At 44.6% G+C, this 23,744-nt stretch overlaps 2 protein-coding genes and 1 pseudogene across 2 annotated transcripts; all 3 read right to left on the bottom strand.

Moving 5' to 3' along the window:
* Positions 1-1,663: 1,663 nt before the first annotated feature.
* On the bottom strand, positions 1,664-7,683 carry LOC125546106 (F-box protein At3g54460). Its single transcript, XM_048710249.1, has 8 exons — positions 6,985-7,683; positions 3,782-6,295; positions 3,487-3,694; positions 3,152-3,403; positions 3,020-3,079; positions 2,511-2,641; positions 2,018-2,132; positions 1,664-1,931 (listed from the first exon to the last, which is right to left on the bottom strand). The coding sequence occupies exons 1-8, from the start codon at positions 7,443-7,445 to the stop codon at positions 1,764-1,766; spliced, it is 3,909 nt and encodes a 1,302-aa protein (XP_048566206.1). The 5' UTR covers positions 7,446-7,683; the 3' UTR covers positions 1,664-1,763.
* Positions 7,684-13,900: 6,217 nt separating this feature from the next.
* Positions 13,901-15,108, bottom strand: LOC125549330 (germin-like protein 1-4). The gene is made up of 2 exons (XM_048712768.1): positions 14,878-15,108; positions 13,901-14,782 (listed from the first exon to the last, which is right to left on the bottom strand). The coding sequence occupies exons 1-2, from the start codon at positions 15,011-15,013 to the stop codon at positions 14,229-14,231; spliced, it is 690 nt and encodes a 229-aa protein (XP_048568725.1). The 5' UTR covers positions 15,014-15,108; the 3' UTR covers positions 13,901-14,228.
* A 7,682-nt stretch (positions 15,109-22,790) lies between these two features.
* LOC125547257 lies at positions 22,791-23,723 on the bottom strand (annotated as a pseudogene).
* Between the last annotated feature and the right edge of the window lie 21 nt (positions 23,724-23,744).

The raw sequence follows: 23,744 nt of genomic DNA, 5'->3' as shown, positions 1-23,744 counted from the left end.
ACTTGGTGTTATATAAGGAAAGAAAAGTTTTTCAGTGTTAAATAGAGAAACAACATTTAAAACAGTGTTAAATAAGGAATTCTTTCAATGCTCGGGGTTTGTCCGCGCGGGCGACTCGGGCCATCTTGACCACGCCCAAGAGCATGTCTCACTACGCTCCGCCTCCACGACCACGTTTCTGATGCCGACGCCGCCGCAAGCTGGGCCCACCTGGCAGTGGCTGTAACCGTCGGGCTGGCGAGCCAGCGGACCGGCCCGGGCCGAAGGGCATGTAGATTAGCTTAGACAGCCATCGTCTGTAGCATGTGTCCATGTCACCTAAAGACTGTAATGTAGACACAAGCTGTCTTTTTAGATGTCTGTACAAGAAACCGTAAAAATGCATGAAGTACGGCATGTATGATCTACCACCGTTCTTCTTGTTTGCTGCAGTGAGCATAATGAACTCGACCCTGTCATCCTCGTAGTTACCGTCACCGGCCGCCACCCCATGTCGCTGCACCTGCAGCGGGAGAAGAAGAAGAAGCGCGAGCTCCATCTCCGGCCGTCGCCGCCCCCACCGTCTCCACCCTCGGGCCGGTCATCACCTCTCTCCCCGCCCCAAACAATAACCACTGCCCCTGCCCTCTTCCGGGCACCACACGTCCTGCCTTTCTTCAGTGAGGATGACGATGCAGGGGATGGTCTCGTCCAGATCCGTCCAGCGATCGAGAAGAAAAAAAATCACCGGATTGGGTTCCTGGAGAACGGGATCTATGGCGCTTTGGGGGAGAAACTGAAAACTACAAACACTTGAGCGTCTGCCGAAACTGCAGACGCCCTTCTTCTCTCTCCTCCTTCTTTTTCCTCCACGTAGACCGTCTGTCGATTGCTTAGTTTCGTTTTGTTTCGCGTATAAAATTTAGTCAAAGTCAAACTACACAAAGTTTCTTTTGCTCCGCGTATAAAATTTGATCAAAGTCAAACTACACAAAGTTTAACAAATTTACATTAAAAATATGAACATCTATAATACTAAAACTATATAGTATGAAAATACAGTTTATCATGCATTTGACAATATTAAATTCATATTATGAATGATGATGTTTTTCAATATAAAGTTAGCCAAACTTTATAAAGATTAATTTTGATCAAATTTTATATGTAGACTAAAAAGAAACGGAGGGAGTATCGACTATTGGGAAGTAACAGTCCGGAGGATGGCAATTTGGGCAAGAGCAGCGGTCGACTCCACTACCCAATTCGAGTGCCACTGCTTGCTTCTTATTCTAATTCGATGGGTCCCACATGGAGGAGAGTGCATGTACCACCAACTCAAATCTGTATAAGTAGGAAAGAAGATGCATGGGTATAGATTTAAGTTGCAAATCCAAAATTAGTTCCTGCTACATCCTGTCACAAAGGCGAGTTGCTACAGGGAGCTGCTTTCAGAGAAATAATGTAGAGTATGCACGCGCATATTTTGCTATGTAGAGTATGCAGCAGAAATCCACTACTTCGATTTTACTTTTTCCTCATTTAATTAGCTAGTAGGAGTATTATTCATCTGTTATAAGAAATCAAGTGGAGATTATATCGCGCTCCTATCAACGAGACTGCAGTCTGAAGCCAAAAAACAAGAACATCTGTTAAAAGGAAAAGCACATAGTTCCCACCCAAAGACCATCAAAGTTCTGTTTATTTCTGCTGCAAAAGAATGACTTGGAAGGACCACGTTATCTCAAAACAAAAGAAACAAACAAAGAACTTATGGTGACTGTTCAATTTATACTAGCATCTATGCATGCCGTGTTAGATCCTTTCACAAAGGTGAGTTTCGCCAGATAACTACTTTCGGCGAAATCGTGTAGGCTACGGTGAGGACGAGCCCCTTCATTCTCGGTGCCGCCTGCACCTTTATTAACCATATTTCTGCAAGCGCTAGAGTCCTGCGAACAAAGCATATATTTTTATCGGCAAGGTTTGATGATATATTTCACAATGCAATGTTACGGACGATGGGATCCACACAAACCTGCAGAAGTTGGAGCATTTGCTCCTCGATGGTACCGCGCATAGCCAGGGTCTCAACATTTATTGGACGGGTTGCACCCATTCTATGTGCGCGACTAATAACTTGCTCCTCCATACTAATAATCGCAAAAAAAAGGACCATCATCAATACCGGTCAGTCACACACACGCAAGTGGTGACAACTTGATAGTTAATAAGACATCCCCCAAATGGTTAACTTCAGTGCCAAACACCAGTAGGAATACAAATTACCCATGGTTGATAGATGTAAAGCAGTATGATTTTTTTTAGCTATAGCATTTGGTAGTCAATTATTTTATACTCCCTCTGTAAACTAATATAAGAGTGTTTAAATCACTATTTTAGTTATCTAAATGCTCTTATATTAATTTACAGAGGAAGTACGTTTATTTGCATCCCCAAAAAAATGTGTACCCTATTAGTCTAATGCATGACCAAATGACAGTATGTCAGTAATTCAGCAATTAGATTACCTCCTATCCCATATGGGTTCCATCAGAAAAACATGATTCACAAAACTCAAATCAAGGCCCAGTGCTGCAGTGCCATCCATCAGTAAAGCCATGCATGTTGGATCCTCCTTAAACTTCGTCAATGCACTTCTCTGAAAAGAATTGTGGCAATACCCAGATGAGTCACAAAATGTTTTTGACACATGCCAATCATTTACCAAATTTTCCCTAATTAGAGAGTCAAATTTGCTCCATTGTAAAAAGGAGGACATGCAGGCCATCAGGGTAGTGGAAGGGAATGGGAGACACTAGATAGGAAGGGACAGGGATGAGAACAAGATGGGGAAACGTGGTATACATGATCACCAGTAAGGTCCACCAAGCCAAAAAAAATTGCCATGTCCCAATTCAATAAAAATGTTGCCTTTTTGGGGAAAGATAAGCACGCTGTAGCAAATACACCTAGTAACCTAGTTACCTAGATATGTGTTACATTACAGGTAGACAGAAGAAAGAAGAATGACACATACCTTAGTGCCTAAAGGCATGGGACTGTACATTCCAGCATATGTTATTCCAGCAATAGTCAGCTGAACAGAAGGATCATTAACCAACTAATTCATACTCTTAAGTAAAATACAAGCATGGGCATTACAATTTACCTGCTGCTCAATAACATGAATATGCTCCAGAAACTGAGAGAATATGATTACTTTGTCAGGCAATGTCTGTGGTAACCTGGTCTGCAGGTTATCATCATCTTGATAAGACGATGTAGTAGCAGGACCAGCACCAATGGTTATGTTAGTCGAGTGCACATGTTTCATGTTAGCTTCTCGCAAACTTCTCAACTTGTCAATCAAGTAAGCAACTTTGCTGCTAGTCGTTGACTGCCAATCTGGATCCCAGTCATCCTGCATAAAATGGAGAAAATAAATACTCTGACAACAAAGTGCCTGAAAAAATTGCATGGCATCACATAGCTCTGAGTACAGACCTGCTTATATGAAGGCTGCAGTTCAATTAGATCCTTTGGGACTGGCCATTTTGGGTTCGGATTTTCTGGACGTGCACGAGTTTCGGGAGACTGCATCTCGTAGTTGTTCCCACATTCTATGCATTTCTCACTATCCAAAGCTACACAATCATGGCACAGCAGATGCCGACAAGGTGTTATAACAGGTAAGCGGCACCAATCTCGACACCTGAAGAGAGCAATATGAATGTTTGAGCAAGTCAGATTATCTGATTGATAGATAATATGCTTTAGTTATTATTAAACACTTCCATACCTGATACAATCGGTGCCATTTAAAAGAGCAAATCTTATGGATTGATATTCCTCTGAAGAAGGATCAAGACCCCCCTGCATCAACTCATCCATAGTTTCTTGTATATCATGACCAGCCTCTGCTACTTTAATATGCCCAGCAACACAGCAAGACAACCGGACATTTCTTATAGTAGTAGTACGAAATTTCCACTGCTTGGGATTCAGAAGTGATTCAACATGGGAAGGGTCATTCCAATCAGCCATCAGTATATTCCGGCGAATAGTAACGACCAGTTCATTGTAACTTTTCGCATGCCCTTCACTGAAGTCTACAAATGTTATTCTTTTTATGCAAGGAGGGATGTTTTTGAGATCTGCTTTTCTTGCACTAATCATGGACCTCCGAAGTAGCTCCACAAGACGAATGCGCCCCTCTTCCATTTGTGCCTCAAAGGGCCTATGAATTCCAGACTCCCATGAGTGGTAGTTTTCACCATAAGCTTCTTCATGAAGAAACTTGAGCATGGGGTGAAGATGAGCAACCTGACTAGTTGGTGTGTTCGGTGTAGGTGTACCAGTTAAAATCCACCTGTTTGAAGCAACCAAAGAAACGGCCATCTGCAATTTGTTTGTCAGGGCAAGACTGGAACCTAAAGTGTGTCCTTCATCTAATATTACCCTAAACCAATGGATCTGCTTTAAAACACTTTTCTTACTTGGTCCCCATTCTGCGCTTAATCTGCTAAATGTGGTTATGACAATGTCATAGTCCCAAGCAAGGATGTGAGCAGGCGGCCTCTTGTGATCTCCCCATGCATAAACATTAAGTGTATCTGAAGAAACATGACGTTGTATTTGTGTTGTCCAGTGATCAATCAAATTAGCAGGCACAACTATCAAGGTCGCCCTAGATAAATATAACCTCACTAAATCCAGCGGTTTTTCAAGAGCAATTCCAAGCGCGGCCGAGTCGAAGGCCAAATCATCAAGCATAGATGGATAATACCACCGAGTCACACCTTGCTCAATCTTCCTCACAAGGCCGAATGCTTGAAATAACTTGAAATATGGGCGGGCACCCTTGCCTGTGGTTGCCCGTGCATCTAGAACTGGACGTGTCAAACCAACTGATTCCATCTCGAGATGTTTCCTGAGAGGAAGCTGTGCCAACCACAATAAAGCCTTCTTGGTTTCAGAGTTGATCAAAGAAATATTATCTTTCAATATGTTTGCAAAAAATGATACATTCTGCTCATTTCCCGGCAACGCATCTTTCTTGTAAAATCCTGGCAAATAGGTTATCTTTGTCTTGAAATCCCAGGATTCCTCTGAAGCAGTGCATGTCTTCCGTGCAGCATCGGCATTCATACTGCAAAACCAAGCCGTAGTAGAATCGAGAACAGTTCCATCTGATAACCTCCGCCACTTTCTGCAAGCATCACACTGAACCCATGTCTCACTTAACTCGGACGCGGTGCCTCTCTTCCTTTTACTGCCAACTGAATCTTTGCTGTAAGCATCCATGAGGTTTTTCCTGACACTTTTTAAGTTTTTGGTGACCTTTAGTACTTGAGTAGCTGGCGTTGGATGTGGATTGCATGATTCTGGCGACTTCTCACTTGAAACATGCATGTTGACCGGCGATAGACCAGGGTCTACTAACCTGCCTCTCTTCCTTGATGATCTTGTACTGGGAACAGAGTCACCATTATGAGATAGCTCACTTGAACATGGATCTTCTTTAACAACGTTCTTCCCCATGAGCCTTTTTGATTCAGACAAATTGTTTGAACAGTTGCTGGTGTTGAATTCATAGTATCCATACTTTTTATCTGGTTTATGAGTGCACCACTTTATATCCACCCCTCTTGGAGGTTCCGCTAACGTTCCATGCGTTTTGAGAATAAGAGACAATGCAGTCACTGTCTTCCCTAATCCAGGTTCGTCACAGAACATACCTCCACAGAAATCGTTTATGGTTGGAGCAATCCCAGTGAATATTTCACCAGAGGAAACATTTATGAAGAAAGGAAAGCCATCCTCAGTGCAGAAATTCTTGCAGAGAGGATGCGGTAAGGGCTCAGGGTTTTGCTCTCGCCTCAACATCCATTCGACAGCCGCCTCTTGATGAGGAAAAAGCTTAAGCTTCATGCAAGGCATAATAGAGGCAGCAAGAGTCCTTATGTGATGACAAGTAGCTGCCGCTCTTATCAAATCCCCGGGTTTAAGGCGAATCAGCACCTTATTCAATATATCATCAGGGATAGACCAGATACCTATTTCATCCGATATAACATCTGGTATTATTGTTGTTATCTGCATCCCCTTCTCCACCCTAACACTGGGGAGAACTTTGAAGATTTCATGCAGGTCAAATGACTTGTCATTATTCGATACAGATGATATCTGATGAAGCTCGCAGCCAAGGACATGACAGTCAGTGCAGCTCCAAATATACTGGTCATCAGGATGTGGATTGTCATGAGAAGTCCAGTCAAAAGCAACTAAAGCATTCCTAGCATCCCAGTTGCAACTGCAAAAGAACATTGCCTTAGACTAGGAGTTAAGCAGCATCAACAGGAGGATTGCTGAAATGGTAAACCAAACCTACACGCAGAGCTGCAGTACTGATCAACCGTGTGCATAATAAGATAGCTAAAATTAAATGCACTAACCATCTGGAATTAGGAAGCTATCTTGATTAATTTTCGAAATGTCGTGTGGACAAGCCTACAAGCTTCTTATTAATTTCAGTCAAATCATGGTGATCTGTCAACATCTGAGTTGCAAAAACTTCCATCACAACTTGAGATGCAGGCCAAGTGCATTACTGACTAGGAATTAGCAAATTTGACACATTACTGACTAGCAAGTATCAAATGCAGAGAACATAGGAGGACAAAATTTCTGACGCTTCAGATCATCACAGTTACACAAGGCAGCCAGCTAATAGTAGTAGCAGTGCTAAACTGATCGCACAATGCAGAGAACCAACAGTAGCAGTAATAAATTCCCCGCGTCAGAAGCCCGTAACCGCCACAAATCGCCACTAAAATGACAAAATCCTGCCTGCCCGACACCCCACCAGGCTCTACACATTGCCTCGGAAAGGCGGGCAAGTGCCGCCCTGGATCCGAAGAAGGCGATCGTGCCACTTTAATTTAAATTCCACCGGGCAGAGCCAGGGGAAACAGATGCAGAGGAAGGGGGGACGGCACTGACCTGAGGTGCTTGAACACGGCGGCGGCCGCGGAGGAGCGCGAGCGCGGGAACTTCCACCCGGACCAGGCGGCGACGGGGAGGTACACGTCGACGAGCACCACAACCCTGACCTCCTCCGCCTCCTCCTCCCCCCTGGCGACGACCCGGAGCACCCTGCCCTCCACCTCGACGCAGCGCGCGGCGACGAGCGCCCTGAGCTGGCGCACGACGCTGGTGCCGCCGCCGCCGGTGGCCCGCCACCTGACCGAGCCCCGCGGGGCGAGGCCCGGGCGCCCGCCCGCCGCGTCGTCGGGGAGCGGCGCGAGCGGCGCGGCCCCGCATGCGGAGAGCGAGCAGGGGGCGAGCGGGCGGATGGATTGGGCGTCGGAGGACGGGACCGAGACCACCACGCGCAGGTACCCGCCCAGCTTCCGGTGCGCGGGCGCGGCGTCCCCGCCGCCCGCGGCCACGACAACGGCCATGGCGGGCGATCGGTCAGTTAGGGGGGAGTGGATGCTAGGGTTAGGGCGGGCTAGTGTTCTCCCATTGGGGGAGTCCGGGGGTGTGACGGGTCGCCGCCGCGGCGGATCGCGCGGGAACTTCGGCCTGATTTCGGGTTGGGGTCTGGGGCGGCGAGGTGGAGGTGGAAGAGGGAACGGCGGCAGGAGATCAGGGGATGGATGGGAGGGGAGGGGAGCGAGGCGTGGCGTAACGACCGGAAGACCCACGCGGGGTAAAGTCTCTTCGCGGTTGAGCCTTGATCGGATCGGATGCGCCCGTGTGGCCCCGGTGTGTGCTTACGTCTGTTTTTTTTTTTTGACTGGTGGGGGCGGCGGGTTTGCGGGACCCGATGGCATAGGGGGTTCTCTATTGTAACCCACGGAGGCCACGACACGCGGAAAAAGAAAACACGGGAGCCACTAATTAACGAGCGCTCCTTCAAGAGCCTCGCAACCACTAGTAGAAAACAGGGCTTTGGTCCAGGCCCGGTCAGCCCATTAGTCCCGGTTCAGTCCAGAACCGGGACCAATGGGGGCATTGGAACCGGTTCGTGAGCCCAGAGGGCCGGCCGGCCCACGTGGGCCATTGGTCCCAGTTCATCTGGACCTTTTGGTCCCGCTTGGTGGGACGAACCGGGACCAATGGGCCTCGCTCCTGACCCATCACCATTGATCCCGGTTGGTGGCTTGAACCGGGACCAAAGGGGCCTTTGGTCCCGGTTCAAGCCACCAACCGGGACCAATGAGGTGCCTATATATACCCCCTCGCGTAAGAGCAGAGCACACTGCTTTGTTTTTCTCTGGCCGAGGGGGAGAGGGCTTGGTGGTGCTCTAGCTCACCTTCTATGCACACAAGGTGTTCGATGGAATGCCCGAGCCACACTACTTAAGCTTTTATTATTGCATCTTATATAGTGTGATGGTTTTGGTATCCGCCCCTGTCGGCCCTTGTCCTGTCTATGATTCGGATGTGGTATATATATTATCTTTATAACTATTGGTTCATTTATTGTTTATGAAAATTATGCTGACCAACGTGACATAGATTTTATTTATGTAGGATGTATGTGAATCGGAAATGCCAACCGACCCTATTGTCGAGAGGTTAAATTTAGTTGAAGAAGAAAACAATTTGTTGAAGGAAAAAATAAAAAAAATTGAGGAGGAGAAAATGATATTGGAGTTGCATGTTGCGGATGTCGTCGATGATCACAAGATCAAGATGGATGCAATGCGCTTGAAGATTAGAAAGATTAGAAAATATGTCATTCATACCGAGGCTTGGTATCATTATGCCGTTGGATCAATTGTTACCTTGGTTGGCGATTATGATCGCATTTGTTTTCGCATTGAAATGTTTTACATAGTTTCAATGTATGGTTTAATTAATTAGATGCTGTGGAGAGTTGTATGTTGTTAGATGAGAACTATATATGCACTTTGGTTTTAATGTGATGATGAACTTCTATTAATTTGGACACTTAATTATATATAATGCACGTAGATGAACCGGCAATGGATGTACGGTGACAGACACACCTGCGAGTACATCAAGGGCGTGCATGAGTTTCTCGATGCGGCTGAGGCAAATAAGCAGAATGGTTTTATGTGTTGTCCATACACTGAATGTGGGAATACGAGGTCTTACTCTAACCGGAAAATCCTTCACTCCCACCTGCTTTACAAGGGTTTCATGCCACATTATAATGTTTGGACGAGGCACGGAGAAATAGGGGTTATGATGGAAGACGGCGAAGAAGAAGAGTACGATGACAACTATGTGCCCCCTGAATACGGTGATGCTGCAACGGGGGGAGCTGGTGAAGATCAAGAGGAACCAAACGATGTGCCCAATGATGCTGCAACGGGTGAAGCTGCTGAAGATCAAGAGGAACCAGATGATGTGCCCGATGATGATGATCTCCGCCGGGTCATTGTCGATGTAAGGACGCAATGCGAAAGTCAAAAGGAGAAGCTGAAGTTCGATCGCATGTTAGAGATCACAAAAAAGGGTTGTACCCCAATTGCGAAGATGGCAACATAAAGCTCGGTACCGTACTGGAATTGCTGCAGTGGAAGGCAGAGAATGCTGTGGCTGACAAAGTATTTGAGAAGTTACTGAAAATATTGAAGAAGAAGCTTTCAAAAAATAACGAATTGTCCGACAGTACATACGCAGCAAAGAAGGTCGTATGCCCTCTAGGATTGGAGGTGGAGAAGATATATGCATGCCCTAATGACTGCATCCTGTACCGCGGTGCATACACGGCCGTGTCTTTCGAAGACGGAAAAAACACATTTTCTGTTTTTTTTTCTTTCGTGAGAGTCACGGTTTTGCTTCCGCAAGAGGCACGTGTTGCCTTTCACGGGAGTCACGGCCGTACCTCCTCGGAAACAAAAAAACGCGTTTTCTCTTCATTTTTTTTCTTTCGCGAGAGTTACGGTTTTGCTTCCATGAGAGGCACGGTTGTGATTTCGTGAGAGGCATGGGCGTGCCTCTTTCGAAAAGGAAAAAACCCATGCTCCCGGTTCAGTTTTTTTAGCCGCTTTTTTTTTGAAAAAAAAGTTTATGAAAACCTATCAACATGAGATCTAGTTTGAAGATCTCGACGCGAGGAATCCAACGGTAAAAGCGATTTGAGATTTGGACGCACGGTTTGAGAGATAAAACGTTTTCAATAAACAAATCTATCAAAAAAGAAAAAAAAATCAGGTTGCGACAAGTGGCGTGCTGCATGTGCGCCACTTATCGCAACCTGCAGAGTTGGAGTGATCTTTGCAACGAGTACTCCTCAACTAGTGATTTCAAGAAAACACCCCAGCCCCATATAGACTCTCCACACCATTTTTTTTTTCACTACAAAAGAAAACTGGCATTCTCAGTTCATCCAACATCACCGAAATGTAAATTACCCCTGAAAAACTAAGATGTAAATTTGGCACCTCGACTTCTGCACAAGGTGTTGGCTCCTCGACTAGGATGTAAATTTTGTACCTCGACTACAAAGGAAAACACCCCAGACTTGTTCTATCGATGTATTATGAAGCCGGCCGTAGCAATCGCCCGTTGTGATTTCTGCACTCGTGAAGTAAAGCAAACAATTTTGTAGCTAGGAAAAGAAAAGCCCATAGTTGCATTGCAATTTTAGAGTGTTTCTAGAAATAACTCGAAAAGTGCATGCAGGACTTCAAAATTGCGCTACAATTGTGAGTGTTTTTTTAATAAAAAAACAACTACAAGCCAGGTGGCACCATGGTTTTATATAAATGTTTTGCAATTTAAAATTCATACATTTTTTAAGACTTCTATATGATACCCCCAGCGTGAGTACTAATGTACCTATACATATATGGGTTTGGTTTTAATATTATTTCTACACACCCGGAAATGTGCGAGAAGTCCCATCATAGCGTCATGAAATTCTTTTTTTTGGTGACATGACGAGCCGAAGGCCCAAAGCTATACGTTTTTAATACGTGAGGGGTGAAGAATGTTCGTTTTCAAGTTGAAATACCAAACCTCAACTTTTGAAACAATAGAAGGATCCTGATAAGAATACTAACCATATCATACAATTCACAAATTTTTTTATTACCATGCTAGAGATGGTCTTAACCAGACTACGACGGGTTTTGCATGTGCGGAAGTCAAGTCAACAACTATGTAATAAAAACTAATACCCATGAATATTTTAAGAAATCTATAAAAAAGGAACAAAGGAATATAATCTAGATAAGTTGGACATATTTCTAAAATGGCACTAAGATTATTAAACTTCAAAAAGATGGAACGACACAAAGTTAGATCACGCCATGCGTTTACTAGAAGGTTTTTTATGCAATTGGAAATCCAAAGAAAGTTTTGATAGCTTCTCAATAATATCGATGAACTTGCACCATTGTTGTATTTGGTTTTACCAATATGTTTTCTTACTCACTAGAGTGCGATATGTGATAAGCATTGTCATGTGGTGAGGAACCAAATCTATATAGTTTTAATACATGAAGGATCAAGAGTGTCCTTTCTTTTCTTACATCTATCGTTATAAGAATACTAAACATATCGTACAATTCACATGGATTTTTTTACGGCAATAAGGCGTCCTTAACAATGATCCGCACCAGTTTTGGCACACGTGGAAATCTAGTCAAGAAATTTGCAATAAAAAAGCACGTGAATAATTTAGGAAATTTGATTATTTAAAAGATTGTCTAAATAAGTCAGGCATATTTCAAAACAGATACTATAAATTATGAGAATTTAAATAGAAGAAACAATGAACAGTTAGATAGCTCTATATATACTGTATGATTTTACAAGAAGATTTCTGAATTTATTACAATTGGGAACTTAGATATTTTTCGGAAACACCAACGCCCACACGTGTGGGCGTTTGCATCTCGCCCATCCGCATGGATCTGCGTCCGTTTGTGGGTACACGAATCTTGGCATGTTTGTGGTGCCACATAGGACTAGACTGGTGTGTGGGCATTCACCCAGTCGCCCACATGTCCGTTTCACCACACGGAGGGGCCAGTGTGTGGACGTTTAGCAGTTCACCCACACGCTAGTTTTCACTCACGCACAAGGGCTGGTGTGTGGGCATTTGCCATCTCACCCACACGCCCGTCTTCTCTCCCACACCCAAGCTGTCAGTTGCCATGCGTTTCACAGTGTACATGGCAACTGCCTTTAGCGTGCTTGTAAGCAGATGGCAACTCTTTTTTTACCCCGAACATGTCAGTTGCCATGTGTTTTGCAGGGTACACGGCAACTGCCCTAGTGTGCTTGTAAGCAGATGGCAACTCTCTCTTTTATCTCAACATGTTGTTTTGCCATGTCTCTTTGTAGCGCTACACGGCAATTGCCTAGTGTTAGTAGGTGGCAACCTCTAAAGTTTTCAAATCATGACAACTATAGTAAATCAGACCATACATGACAACAACTGCAGTTGTCCAAAATGGCATCTGACACTTGACCTGAGATGGCAACTGCAGTTGAGCAACCATGGCAACTGTAGTTGTCCGACATGGCAACTGTAGTTCAACGACATGACAATTGCAGTTAAACGGACATTGAAGAGGGTCCGGACCATGGCAACTACGGGGACGCATGATGATTGTCACGCGGGGCGTGTGGGACTGTGAGGTAGGTGGCTGAGAGAGGTCGTGTGGGCGTTATGCATTTTGCCCACACATGGACGTGTGAGAGGGACCGCAAAAAAAAATAGATGTGTGGACGCTAGTTATTTTTACCCACACGTGAGACATGTGGACTGATCCCCTTAGATACAACACAAAAAATGTGGGCAGACTCTTTAACGCCCACATATGTGGGCGTTATCGGCGTCCAGATTTTTCTTATCACCTCGCTAGAATATTAATGAACTTCAGTATCAATATTTGGTTTTGCTACTAAGCATGATTTTTTATTCAGCAGGCTGCTATGTGCGAGAAGCGTTGTCATGCCATCATTCAAAACTATTTTTTTAGTGATGCACGCAAATCAAAGCTAATAGTTTTGATGAAGGGTTAAAATTGTCTGTTTTTGAAAGTTGAAATAGCAAACTTTGACTTTTAAAACAACTGAAGGTTAGTAAATGACATTTCTCCTCATAAGGCTGGTCATAGTGAGGAGTAATTTAGACTAGTGTCATGCATATGACACTAGGCTAAGTTACTACCTTCATAATGCAAAATAACATAATGCTAGTATCTTAGATGGCTTCATTTATTAACTTGTAGACTCATCTTGTCTTGAAAAGCGTTATGTTACAGTAACATATTATGCTAACATCTCTCATTAATTACTTGCCACATAAGCAAAAATTTCTTGGAGTGCGCTGTGTTACTAGCTAAGTTACTCCCACTATGACTAGCCTAAGACTAGCCACAGTGGGAGTAACTTCAGCAGTAACATCGAGTCCAACTCAGCAAATTTGCTTATGTCACATTGAGTTAATGAGGAGAGAGATAGTTACAGTAACTTACTCCCTCCGTCCGGGTTTATTAGGCCCCCTTTCATTTTGAGCCAAACTTTGACCATGAATTTTAATTAATAAAATATAAAATACATGTCACAAAAAGTATACCATATGAAACCTCTTTCAAATACAAATTCAATAATATACTTTTTGTAGCATAAACTTTATATATTTTTAGTTAAATACATGGTCAAAGTTGAACCCAAAATGAAAGAGGGCCTAATAAACCCAGACGGAGGTAGTAGCTAGTTACTGTAACATCACATGTCCCAAAGCAATATGCGTCTATAACCTAATAAATGATTGTTTGCATGTTACCACACTTATGTTACTACCCACTATGAAGGTAGTAACATAGTCTAGAATATGTGTATGTTAATAGTGTATGTTACTCTTCATTGTGGCTAGTCTAAAGAATACTCTTTGTGTGGATTGGGACAAAGTAAAGCATGCTGAGTCACCGAAAATTCATGGACGCATTTATTTATTACATTTAAACGCATTGCAAATATTACAACAAACATAGGACGTCTTACGAAAAACCATCAATACCTGCATACAGCTCAACAACGAACAAACAACAAGACGCTTTTCACCTAAAAGGCAGACGAGGATGAGAGGACATATAGGCCGTGCGGTGATAATTTACGTAGTACGCACGTAGCCTTTTACCTTGCAATCAAAGAGCCGAAATGAAGCACACGCTAAATCATGTACGCACTCTTTTTTTTACGTGCCTTTAATGTGCGTGTTACGCTTGGCGCACGTACGTGCTCGTGGCCTACTTTGGCTGGAACCTGGACCTGATGCTTTCCACCACGCCGCCGTCGGTCTGCAGCGCCCGGGCCAGCACGTCCGTCGGCACCGCCGGTGCCGCCCCGAACATTGCCTCGCCGAGCCTCTGCGTGCCGGGGAGCTGGCTGTCGAACGCTGAGATCGCCACGGCGGGCGCCTCGCCGACGCTGCGCTCGTAGTGCATCATGCCGCGCGGGAACACGAAGACCCCGCCCTTGGGCACGCCCCGGGTGATGTGCCTGCCGGAGGTGGTGACGAAGCCCACCTGCAGGGTCCCCTCGGCAACGAAGAGGATCTCGGTGGCGCGCGGGTGCGAGTGCGGCGGGTTCGTGCCGCCCCACGGCGCGTAGTCGACCCGGGACATGGACACGCCCAGCGTGTTGAGCCCCGGGAGCCTCTCCACGTCCGCCGCGGTCACCACGGAGCCCATCGGGTTGCCGCCGCCATACACGTCGGCCGCGCTCGCCAGCCCGGCGTAGAAGAAGTCCTCCGCCGTCACGTTCTCCGCAGGCTTGCACGGGTACCCGTTCACCCTCAGCGCTGCACACACATATGAAACATGACACAAACGCATGCATTCCGGTCAATGGTCGATCATGCATGTACAACGAAATGAGAATTGGCCAGTCACTCACGTCCCTGGAGGGAGATGTAGTCGGCGACGCAGAGGTCCTGGAGCATGTCGGGGTCGCCGGCGAGCGTCAACGGCGCCGCAGCGAGCGCCAGGAGGGCGGCGCAGGCGGCGAGGAGGACAGCACAAAGCTTTGCCATGATTAGTAGTTAACCTTGTTGGTCCTTGGGCCTGGAACGCTACCTTGCTGGTAGCTCGTGAGCTAGCTAATTAGATGATTAACTTTCGGCTTGGTGAAGAGGGGGAGCTTGGGAGGTGGTATTTATAGACTTGAACGTAGTTGGTTAAGGCGCGTGAACGGTGGGTCTATCTGTCATGTCTCATGTGATCACTACAGTTAATTACCAATCATGTCTTAAGGCTTGGGTTGGTGGAGCTAGCTACTAGTATAGGTAGTGCTTAATAGTTAATACTTCCTTTTCAGGACAAACAATGTTGCTTGTCACGTGAACTGACGGTGCAAACCATATCGTACGTACAAACTATTCATGCAAAACTGTCACGCATGCATGCATCTTATACACAAGTGCCAGCATGGCACACCTCTTTAGTTATACTAAACTCGCATGCATGTCTCTTTCTTTTTATTATATGATGACGTGCACGCTATATTTGTGTGCACGTTCACATATATTTTGTGTACAGGTCTAGTCGCCTAAACACAAAGCTGTTAAAACAGAAAATTTGGGCTAAAGCGGCACTCACAAAGTTGGTATATGCCTTTGCATCACCATAATTTAAACAACCTCGTAACCTCTATATTTTGAGAATGTGAAGGTTCGGTATGAAGCTCGCTCAAAATCCCAACCCTGAATGCAGAAGGGAAGTTTCAGCTTCGTCCTCCTCGCGCCACGACCGAATTTTCAAGTTGTGCGGCCTACGATGCATCACAGGCGAGCAACCACTTGGCCATTAATCCACCGGATTTCCGTGGCGGCCCATCGGATGGACACCACGTGACATCATCTCCTGCCTTGCATGTGAGCAGGCCGGAAGGCGACTTAGCGCGGCAAAGTTTCCCACTGGGAAGCGTGCCCCTTGATGGCGCCCATAGTGGCCTATAGAAGGCCGCCACCCCTCCCTTCTCTACCCTACTCGAACCCACCCGCCGGTCCCTCCCAATCCCCTCTCTTCCCCACTCCAAGACACCTTGATGCCTTGGTGCAGCAGTACGAGCTGCCCCTCACCTTTAGCTTTGGGGATGATGAATCCAAGCCGGGTGAACTGTATCTTCTGTTTCCACATTGGGACCAATATGATATAGTATTGGACCTCCTCATGGCGACAGAAGAGGACCCCGTAACCGCGCCCATCTCCATCTCATGCCTGTGGCGGAGGATCCGATTGTCGAGGAAGAATTCTAGGCCATACGGGCCCTTGTTGAAGCATTCGCCAATGCCCCTGACAAAGCGCCCGTGCCCAATCCCTTCACTGCAATCGTCGTGGCTACAAGTAGTTTAGTCCATTAATTTAGTTTTATGAACATAAAATCACTTACCATTTTTTCTCCTCTTATGTAAGAAGTTTGTAATGGGGTATTAGCTTAAATTAATGTTTTAAATCCATTCAATTGAGGGTTTTACTATTGAGTTGATGCAACAAGAAAGCAAAAAAAGATAGAGGTGTCCATTTTTGTGATTGCATTTGCACACAAGCCCAGTAGCCACCATATCCATATGAAGCGCGCTCCATATATGATGGATGGCGATCACAACTATGTCGACTCCACTAGAGTTGCTATAAGAAGTCAAGCTTGTTGCGTATATGTAAGTTTTTAGTGTGTGGTGTACAACATTAATTTACGGTTCACGTTCAAACTATGATTTTTTGTTTTGTGTTTGTTTGTTTTTTCTTATTTTGCGTTCAAATTTGTAAAGACGTAACATTGTGTTATTAGTTTTCTGACTTTGTGTTGTTCAACACTAAGCAAATATATCAAACTTATAGGAAATAACTTACATTTTGAAGTTACACAAATCCTCTATGTAAAAGTCCATAGGTGTGACATTACTAATACTTTTCTTAAACACTGCATATATTAACTAGTACAAAAGATTACAATCGTTTGTTACAAATTTCGTCATGCATGACTGGACATCCCCATATAACAACCCATTACATCTATGATTTAAACAAAACCTAGCAATCTCACAGGCCACCTTGTTATTCTCTCGGTTGATCTTCTCTATAGTGCATTTAGGACTTGGAGCAAGAACTCCTAACGCTTCGTTCTTCAGGTCAACGAGAGCCAGTCCATCTTGGACATTAGTAGACAAGTTATTTGTGAACCAGCAGGGAGTCTCCAGAACATAAATCTTATGCAAAGTAACTGGAATGTACAATCCTACAATACAAAGCCCGGTTCTCTGCTTCCTCCATAGATGTGCAGCATGGCAGGAAGTCCCAAAATGGGAGGAGCACCACTCCATCATGATCTCTTATTACCATGCCAACGGTAGTGAAATTCTAAATTTGACCAAACACATAGAAAAAATATCATCCAACCAAATCATCCGCCATATATTTTCAAAATATAAATTGGATATCATATATATGATACTTTTATCTATACAGTTTGTTAAACTTAAAGAAAACTTTAAATCCCCCCCCCCCCCCCCCCCCCCCCTCTCCGGTTTTAATACAATATCACTATTAAAAATACAATGTCCATCTATACAATGCCATTATCTCTTCCTGAGAAGAATTGATTAGATTTTCGCATTGTACGATGATGTTTATTGATGCAAACATTGCATGCAGTCGTAGAGAAAGAGGCACTACATGCAACGTGTTTAATTAGCCCGAGATTAAAATATGCCATGAGAAATTAAAATACGTCGGAGAAATTAAACGTGCGGAGGCACCACTATCTCTTCCTGGTTTGGACAAGATTACTTGGGAGTGGACGGTGAGTGCGAGGAGAAATGGACAAGATACATGTGGGAGATGGAAGTGTTCGCGACGGCCTCTTGCTTTTCCGAACGAAAAAATCCGATGGCGTGGCTGGTCTTACTTGCTCCAAGATTCGTGTTGGATCCAACGGTCCATGGTACGTTCGATCCCAACAGCTAAAAATCTGATGTAAGATTTTCGGCCAGGAGGGCGGCGTAGGCGGCGAGGAGGACGGGGCAGAGCTTGGCCATGATTAGTAGTTAGTCTGCTTGGTCCTTAGACTTGGCTCGATCTCTAGCTGGCTGGTAGTTATATAGCCCGTGAGCTAGCTAATTACGTCGATGAGACGAACTTTCGGCTTGGTGAAGAGGGGGTGCCTGGGATGTGATGGTAGTAGGTTAAGTCCTAATGAAGGCGCGTGAACGATGGGTCTATCTGTCATGTCTCATGTGATCAGTACACTAATCAAGTGTGAGGTAGAAGAAGAGGAGGCTACGTATAGGTACGTACGTACGAGCTTGATCGATCGTCTGGGTTGTTGGAGTTTCAAGTTTGTTAGGCGACGTACGTAGTACGTGGGAGGTGCGACGGTGAGCAGTGCTTAATACCTCCTTTTCAGGACAAATAGCGTTGCTTAACCATATCGTACGTACGAACTATCCTTGCAAAACTGTCACGCATCCATGCATCTTTTGCATAAGTGTCAGCATGGCGCACGTACGTCTTTAGTTATACTAAACTCGCATGCATGTCTCTTTCTTTTTATTTTATGATGACGTGCACGCTATATTTGTGTGCACGTTCACATGTATTTTGTGTACATGCCCATTCGCCTAAACACAAAGTGTGCAGTAGGTACTGAGGTCTATCAGAGTTGCAATATTGGACCAATCGTCCTAATAAACCACCAAAACAGAAATTTTGGGCAAAAACGGCACTTACAAGGTTGCAATATGCCTCTGGATCATCATAATTTATAAAAGACGCTCCATAAACAACCTCATAACCTCCATATTTCTAGAATGTAAAGGTTCGGTATGAAGCTTGCCCCAAATCCCAGCCGTCACTGCAGGAGAGAAGTTTCAACTTCGTCCTCCTCATGCCACAACCGAATTTTGAAGTTGTGTGGCCTGCCATGTGCCATAGGCGAGCAACCACCTGGCCATTAATACCACACTCCCTTCATCAGATTTATGTGGCAGCCCATCGGATGGACACCACGTGACATCATCTCCTACCTTCCATGTGAGCAAACCGGAAGGTGACTGAGTGCGGCAAAGTTTTCTCACTGGGAATGTCCCCCTTGATGGCGCTCGCAGTGGCCTATAGAAGGCAGCCACCCCTCCCTTCTCTCCCCTACTCGAACCCACCTGCCGGTCCCTCCCAATCCCCTCCCCACCACCCCAACTCCAAGCCAACTTGATGCCATGGTGCAGTAGTATGAGCTACCCCTCATCCAGCTTTGGGGATGAAAATCCAAGCCGGGCGAACCGGATCTCCTGTTGCCGCATTGGGACTAATATGATATGGTATTGCACCTCCTCGAGGCAATGAACTAGGACCGCATAACCGCACTCGTCTCTATCCCAGCACCCGTGCCCGGAGATCCGGCTGTCGAGAAGGAATTCCAGGCCACACGGCCCCTTGTCGAAGCATTCCCCAACGTTCTCGACAAAAAGCAAGCGCCCAATCCCTTCATCGCAATCACCATGACTGCAAGTAGTTCAGTAAAATTAATTTAGTTTTGTGAATGTAAAATCACCGATTAACTTTTCTCCCCCTATGTAAGAAATTTTAATGCAATATTAGCAGAAATTATTATTTTAATCCATTCAATTGAGGGGTTTACTATTGAGTTGATGCAACAAGAGAAAACAAAAGATAGAGGCATCCGTTTTGGTGACTCTATGTTTGCACACAAGCCCAACAGCCTCCATATCCATATGAAGTGTGCTTCATATATGACTGATGGCGATTGCAAATATGGCGACCCTGGTAGAGTTGCTATAAGAACCGAAGGTAGTTGTGTATATGTAAGTGTTTAGTGTATGGCGTACAACATTATTTTATTGTTCACGTTCAAACTATGTTTTTTATTTTGTGTTAGTATGGTTGTTGTTTGTTTGCGTTCAATTTTGTAAGGACGTAATGTCGTTTTTTTTTTCTGACTTTGTGTTGTTCAATACTAAGCAAATATATCAAACTTATAGGAAATAACTTACAAAGGTGGAGTTACGCAAATCCGCTTCATAAAAGTCCATAGGTGTAGCATTACTAGTAATTTTTTTAACCACTACAAGATTACAATCCGTCGTTACAAACTTTGTCATGCATGACGGGACATCCCCGTATAACAATCCATTAACTCTATGATTTAAACAAAACCTAGCAATCTCATATGCCACCTTGTTCTTCGTCTCTCGGTTGATTTTCTCTATAGTGCATTGAGGAATTGGACCAAGAACTCCTAACGCTTCTAATGCTTCCTTCTTCAGGTCAACGAGAGCCGACCCATCTAACGCATTATTGACAAGTCATTTTCATGAACCGGCAGATAGGTTAGCTAAGTTCTCTAATACACTAGAGCAGGGGCGCCATTTGTGGTTGATCCATCTCCATGATCCTTTTTGTACACCACTTTATGTGGTTTATGATCAATAAAACTTAGCTTCACCCCTAAAAAAAACGGAGAGACAGTCGTCAGAACGGAAGGCTTATGCAAAGTAACTGAAATGTACAATCCTGCAATACAAGCCTTGTTCTCGGCTTCCTCCACATATGTGCAACATGGCAGGAAGTCCGAAAATGAGAGGAGCGCCACTCCCTCATACTCTTAGGCTGGTCGTAATGGTAGTATCATAGCTAGTATCATGCATGCCAACTAGGCAATTTTGATGAGGTGTAATAGAATTAAATAAAGAAAGAGAAGGTAGAGTATCATATCATGATACTGTATCATAATAAATGCTATGCTACTTTGTGTCATGCATGGCAATAAATAAAATACTATATGATACTAGTACATGATACTATGCATTAGGGAGGTAGTATCATACACTAGTATCATATGCATGATACTAGTATATGATACTCCCCATTACAACCAGCCTTACTACCACACCGACACTAGTAAAATTCTAAATTTGACCAAACACATAGAAAACAATATCATCCACAATACCAAATCACCCACCATATATTTTCATTATATAAATTGGATATCATATACTATATGATATCATTATCTATAGAGTTTGTTAAACTTTTTTTCTGTGAATGATACGGTTTGGTAAACTTACAGAACTTGGAATTCCCCTCTGGTTTTAAATACAAGGTCCCTATAAAAAAAATACAATTTGCATCTATACGATGCCACTATCCCTTCCCGAAAAGAATTGATTAGATTTTTGCCTGGTATGATGGTGTTTATTAATGCAAACGTTGCATGCGGCAATAGAAAAAGAGGCATCACATGCAGCATGTTGAATTAGAGTCAAATTAAAATACGTGCGGAGAAATTAAAGTTCGTGTGGAGAAAGAGGCACCACTATCTGTTCCTGGTTTGGCTTGGGAGTGGCGCTGGGTGTGAGGAGAACGGCTTTGCTAGACGTACTCTCTCCATTTCTTTTTACTCCGCGTATAAGATTTGGTCAAAGTCAAACTATACGAAATTTGACCAAATTTATACCAAAAAATATAAACATCTACAATACTAAAATTATATAGTATGAAAATACACTTCATGGTGCATCTGATAATGTTGATATCATATTGTGAATGTTCATATTTTTTAATACAAAATTAGTCAAACTTTATAAAAGCTTGATTTTGACCAAACCTTATATGCAGACTAAAAAGAAACGGAGGAAGTACGTAAACATATAACTTTACGTAAGGGCTTGCTTGGCACAGTTTGATTGGAAAATCGCCCACCCCCATTATTAGTTGAGTGGTAAGTTTTACGTTGCTTTTACGCAAGCTATTCATATATGCAGTATTATGGTGAGGAGAAATGGATAAGAGCCATGCGGCGTGAAGAGATGGAAGCGTACACGACGGGCCCCTTCATTTTCCGAACGAAAATATTCGATGATGTGGCTGGTCTCACATGCTCCAAGATTCAGGTTGGATCCAACTGTCCAGGATACGTCGATCACAACAGCTAAAAATCTGACATAAGATTTTCAGTGATTCTGACAGTTAAACTACTAGCTAGTGAAACTGACAGGACTCATTGCATCCACGGATATTTTTTTTGGAAAAGAAGAAAAAACCCCGAGCCCTGCATCAATCGATGCATGCAGTCCTCTTATTAAAAAAGGAAAAGAGTCTTAGGGTCACAAAAGACCCATAATCTTAGTGCAAAACGAAAGAAGACATTACAAAAATGCCACATCCTGCGATACATAGCAGACTACGATGCCTATATACCTAACCTATTATGCATTCATGAAATTAACACCCACCAACACAAAAGAAGGAAACCAATGAATAGAAACCAGTATACTGCATCCAGAACAATTAAAATGACACTTTTACGTGGTCTTTGTCATCATTAGTAGTACAACATGAACAACATGCAAGCTTGGTCGGCCGGATACTGCTTTAGAGCATGGCTAATAGTATAGCCAGCTGTTAGCTATATTGTCTTGCCACATCATCTATAGCCAATCTTATAGCCGGCAAGTACAATAGTTGCATGTAAATATGTACTACCTTTTTTATACATGACTCATTTTCCTCTCTCACAACATGCCTAGGAGCATGTGCTGCAGCCGACTATTAAATGTAGCCCGCTTCCCTTCTCTCTCCTTCAAGTCATCGAAAATATAATATTTAAAGGCTTACAGCCCGCCTATGTCATCCTATTGTATGAACCTGATGGACTCCACCACCCCAGACCCCACCGTCGATCTGGATCGCCCTGACCAGCACTTCCGTGGGCATCGACAGCAAGGCGACGAAGAACAGACTGTGTGCCAGGAAGCTGGCTGTTGAAGGCCGAGATTGCCATGGGCCGGCACGCTAGTGGACAACACCACGTGGGAAGACGAACATCTCGCCGTTGCAGATGGTGCGGGCGAGGTGCTTGCCGGAGGTGGTGATGAAGCCGACGTCGAGGGAGCCCTCGAGGACGAAGAGGAGCTAGGTGACGCGCGGGTGGGTGTGCGGCGGGTTCACGCCATCGCCATGGACATGCCCAGTGTGTTGAGCCCCGGGACCTTCTCCACGTTCGCCATCGACCCGAACGCGTTGCCGCCAGGTTTCCCCGGGAGGGACAGCACGTCGGAGTAGAAGTCGTTTGCCATCGTGTAATCGTATTCTCCGGCTTGTTGCACGGGTACCCGTTCAGCCGCAGTGCTGATGCTGCACGTATGTTTGGCCGACCTTACTCATCATGATCTAAACATGGGTACATAAGCATGGAAGACCAGAATGACGGAGATCACACTTACGGCCGTACAGAGATACGGCCGTACAGAGATTTGTAATCCGTGACGCAGATGTCCTGGAGCATGTCAGGGTCGCCGGCAAGCGATGGGGCGGTGAGGGGCAGGAGGGAGCTGCTTGGACGCCATGGTCAAGTACTGCTTGAATTCTACTGGTTGTTACTGAGCTCTTCCTGCTGAGGATCGATGAGGTCATGAGGACGGAGGCATGCAGCGAATGTACGTATAGCTAGTGCCGTGCAGCGTAATGGAGTCGCGATTGATCGATGGGCATGCGACGAAGAGTTAGTTGGATGTACGGTTTCAGTATATGACTTTGATCCAGAGCAATCTGTTGTATACAATTGTTTTTTGCAAGGGCTGTTGTATACAAACTAAGCAAAGCAAACATTGATTGGACGATTATGTGACCATATATACGGACGATAACTATTGATGGGAAAAGCTATCCAAGTGGGCACTTAAGAAGAAAAAGCTACCGTGTTATAGATGTAGTGAGCCAGGACATTTTGTGGCAGAGTGCACGACT

The sequence above is a fragment of the Triticum urartu genome, chromosome 3, assembly GCF_003073215.2.
Source record: "Triticum urartu cultivar G1812 chromosome 3, Tu2.1, whole genome shotgun sequence".
NCBI classification, from domain to species: domain Eukaryota; kingdom Viridiplantae; phylum Streptophyta; class Magnoliopsida; order Poales; family Poaceae; genus Triticum; species Triticum urartu.
The sequence above is the reverse complement of the archived record's forward strand: the minus strand, read 5'-3'. Positions and strand labels throughout refer to the sequence as shown.